The 3,324-nt window shown below is 68.8% G+C and overlaps 1 protein-coding gene across 1 annotated transcript in view; it reads left to right on the top strand.

The window, feature by feature from the left end:
- LOC113405897 (protein phosphatase 1 regulatory subunit 12C-like) overlaps positions 1-3,318 on the top strand; it is a gene marked incomplete at its 5' end in the record, with an annotated part of 4,144 nt that extends 826 nt beyond the window's left edge. Inside the window, 7 exons of the mRNA XM_026647210.1 lie at positions 337-464; positions 768-844; positions 1,422-1,527; positions 1,703-1,807; positions 2,631-2,681; positions 2,868-2,918; positions 3,162-3,318. Of these exons, the coding sequence (XP_026502995.1) occupies positions 337-464; positions 768-844; positions 1,422-1,527; positions 1,703-1,807; positions 2,631-2,681; positions 2,868-2,918; positions 3,162-3,248 (605 nt within the window). The remainder of the gene's footprint in view (positions 1-336; positions 465-767; positions 845-1,421; positions 1,528-1,702; positions 1,808-2,630; positions 2,682-2,867; positions 2,919-3,161) is intronic.
- Between the last annotated feature and the right edge of the window lie 6 nt (positions 3,319-3,324).

The raw sequence follows: 3,324 nt of genomic DNA, 5'->3' as shown, positions 1-3,324 counted from the left end.
GGGTTCTGTCCCTGGATTTGGGAGGGGGGTGGGGTCTAGTGGTTAGAGCAGGGGGGCTGGGAGCCAGGGCAGCTGGATTCTGTCCCTGGATTTGGGAGGGGAGTGGGGTCTAGTGGTTAGAGCAGGGGGGGCCAGGAGCAAGGACTCCTGGGTTCCATCCCAGACTCTGGCTGGACATCCCGTGCAGCAGCTGAATTAACCCCTTGTGGCTTGTTCCGCTCCCGGGTCCCCTGTTGCTGGGTGAAACCAACAAACTGGCAAAGAGGCTGAGGTGGGTGCTGCAGGGGGTGGGGGGGCACCAATCCCCGCCCCTGACCCGCCCCGTCTCTGCCGCAGCACCGGAGCCCGAGGGGCTGGGGCTGGGCTCCGAGGCGGAGGCCGAGCTGCGGAACCGGCTGGCCGTGCGGGACCGCCGGAAAGGCCGGCGGGAACGACGCTCCACGGGCATGGTGCAGAACGCAGAGGTGAGCGGAGGGGGCCAGGCCCTGGGTGGGCAGGGCAGCGGGGCCACTTCGCCGGCGGGGTGGTGGGGGGAGATCCGGGCTCGGCCTCCCTAGGGGGTAATAACAGAGCCAGGAGGGGGGCTGGGACTCTCTGGGGGGGAATTGTGGGGGGACGAGGGGGCCCGGGATTACATGTAGGTGGTTATGGAGGGCTCATACCTGGGTGACAGGAAGATCCGGAGGGGCGGGGCGTGCTTCCTGGGGTGTCTGTTAACTCCCCCCCCCCCCCCGGATACCCCTTCCTGCCCCTCGGCCTCTCTTTAGGGCGACGAGACCGAGGAGCCGGAGCAGCTGAATGACACCGCCCCGGGATCCAGGTACCTGCCGGCCGGGAGCTCCAGGTACCAGCCGCCCCCAGCATTGCCACGGGGTCCTGAGAGACGCTAAACGGGGGTGAGGGGGTTCAGGCCCAGAAGGGAGACCTCCGGGGGGGGCTCTCCCCCGGCAGGCAGGGCTGGCCCCAATGCCCCAGGGCGGCACAAGGGGACACTAGGCTGCAGGAGGTGCTCTTCCCTGGCAGGCAGGACCCCCCCCGCCCCCCAATGCCCTAGGGGCCGCTGGGCTGCATGGAGCAGGACAGAGCTCAGTAGGGGGTGCTCTCCCCTGGCAGGCTGGCCCTCCCCCGATGCCCTAGGGGGCGCTGGGCTGCATGGAGCAGGACAGAGAGCTCAGTAGGGGGTGCTCTCCCCTGGCAGGCTGGGCCCCCCCCCCGATGCCCCAGGGGGCGCTGGGCTGCAGGGAGGGGGACAGAGAGCTCAGTAGGGGGCGCTATAGCCCAGCTGTGTTTCAAACTAGAGACCACCGACAGCCCACCCCAGAGGTGGCTGCATCTCGGTGCCGGGTGAGGACCTGGGGGGTACGGGGGGGGAGCCCGCCCCTTGCAGTAACAGGGCGGTGTCTGTCTGTCTGTCTCACCAGCACGTCCGACCACTTGAACAGCCTCCTGCCCCACCGGACGGACGCCTACGGCTGCGCCAGGCTCAGCAGCGTGGGCAGCGCCGGGGACGAGCATGAATACAAAAAGGTGGGGCAGGGGCCGAACCCCCCAGCACCCTGAACCCCACCCCCTCGTGCTGGGGCATCTGCCCCTCCAAACCTCCCCTTCACCCAAGCACTGGGCTGGCTAGTGGTTCGGGCGGGGAGGGGAGCCAGGACTCCTGGGTTCTCTCCCCAGCTCTGGGCCCCCCCCTCCCCCCCAGCTCTATGAAGATCTCCAGGTGGAGAACGAGAAGCTGAAGGAGCAGTTGCAGGAGACGCAGCTGAAGCTGACCCAGATCAAGCTGGAACTGGAGCGGGTGACCCAGGTGAGGGGCGGGGCGCCAGGGCTGGGGTGGCACCAGGGGCAGGCGACGGTGGGGAGGGGCTCCCTTCCCTTCTCCCAGACCCCCTGCCCCATGGCCTGCTGGAGGGGGAGACCACACAGCCACCACTGCAAAGGATTCTGGGATAGCTAGCCAGGGCGAGGGTGTTAGGAGAGTGGTAGCGTTGTGCCCCAGGGCATTATGGGGGACGAGGGCGTTCCAGGCAGCGTGGGGGCGTCTCTGCCCGCCCTGACAGACTGCCCCCGGGGGGGCAGGCACCGGGTTACCCGGTCGAATGCCCACGGCTCTGCCGCGTTCCCTGTGGACCCCTGCCATAGCCGGGCTGGGAGGAGAGACCTGGACAGAAAACCCTGGTGAGCTCAGCAGGGGGCGCTCTCCCTTGGCAGGCAGGGCTGGCCCCGGGGCGGCGCTAGGGGGCGCTGGGCTGCAGGGGGTCCAGCAGGGGGCGCTGGGCTGCCATGGGGAGATGGGGTGGGGAGCTCAGCACTGGTGTCTGACGTCTCACTGCCCCTACACAGCCCCCCCTGCAGCTCCACCCGCTGCCCAGAGATGCTCAGTAAATATTGACCCAGGGCGCTGGGCTGGGCTGGGCTGGTCCCTCTCAGCGGCTGCTTTTGCTCTGAGTCACCTGCCGGTTCTCTCCAGCGGCCAGTTATTGCCCCGGGGCGGGGAGGAGGAATTTAAGGTGGCTCCTCTGTATAGCGTCGCCCTGGGTCTGGCTGGGGTGGGGGGGGTCGAATCGGGCGTGCGGCGTTGCCCCTCTAGAGGGCGCCGTCTCTCACCCTGTGCTTGGTGTCGTTGGCAGAGGCAGGAGCGCTTTGCCGAGCGGCCGGCGCGGCTGGAGCTGGAGAGATTTGTAAGTACCTGCCCCGCTGTGGGGGCACCGTGCCGCCAGGACACGGCCCCCCCATCCCCACCCCCAAGCCAGCTGGGGTCTTCACTCTGCCCCCCTGAGGAGTCCACCCTCGGGGGGCGAGCTGCCCCTCCCCCAGCTGGGGCTGTGTGGTCTCCACTCACCAACCCCCTCTCTCCGGCCCCCCAGGAGCGCCGGGCCTTGGAGCGGAAGGCGGCGGAGCTGGAGGAGGAGCTGAAGGTAATTGGATCAGCACCAGACTGGATGGGCCCCTGTGGGTGGCGAGGGGCCAGGACACCGGGGCAGATGGGTCGGGGCGCTGATCTGGGGGAAGGGAGCAGATGGGATACTGGGGGACTGATCCGGGGGAAGGGGGCAGACGGGACACCGGGGCAGATGGGATACCGGGGGACTGATCCGGGGAAGGGGGCAGACGGGACACCGGGGGGCTGAGCAGACGCTAACCCCCGTCCTCTCCCCCAGGCTCTATCGGACCTGAAGGCCGATAACCAGCGCCTGAAGGACGAGAACGCGGCTTTGATCCGGGTCATCAGCAAACTCTCCAAGTGACGCCCCCCGCCCAGGGCAGGGAGTCGCCCCACTTCCCGGGCCAGCCCCTTCCAGCCGGCAGGGAGCCCCCCCACAC

This window comes from Terrapene carolina, unplaced genomic scaffold (genome assembly GCF_002925995.2).
Source record: "Terrapene carolina triunguis isolate 2854851 unplaced genomic scaffold, T_m_triunguis-2.0 Scaffold51531, whole genome shotgun sequence".
NCBI lineage: Eukaryota > Metazoa > Chordata > Testudines > Emydidae > Terrapene > Terrapene triunguis.
This window is presented reverse-complemented; position numbering and strand designations above follow the sequence as displayed.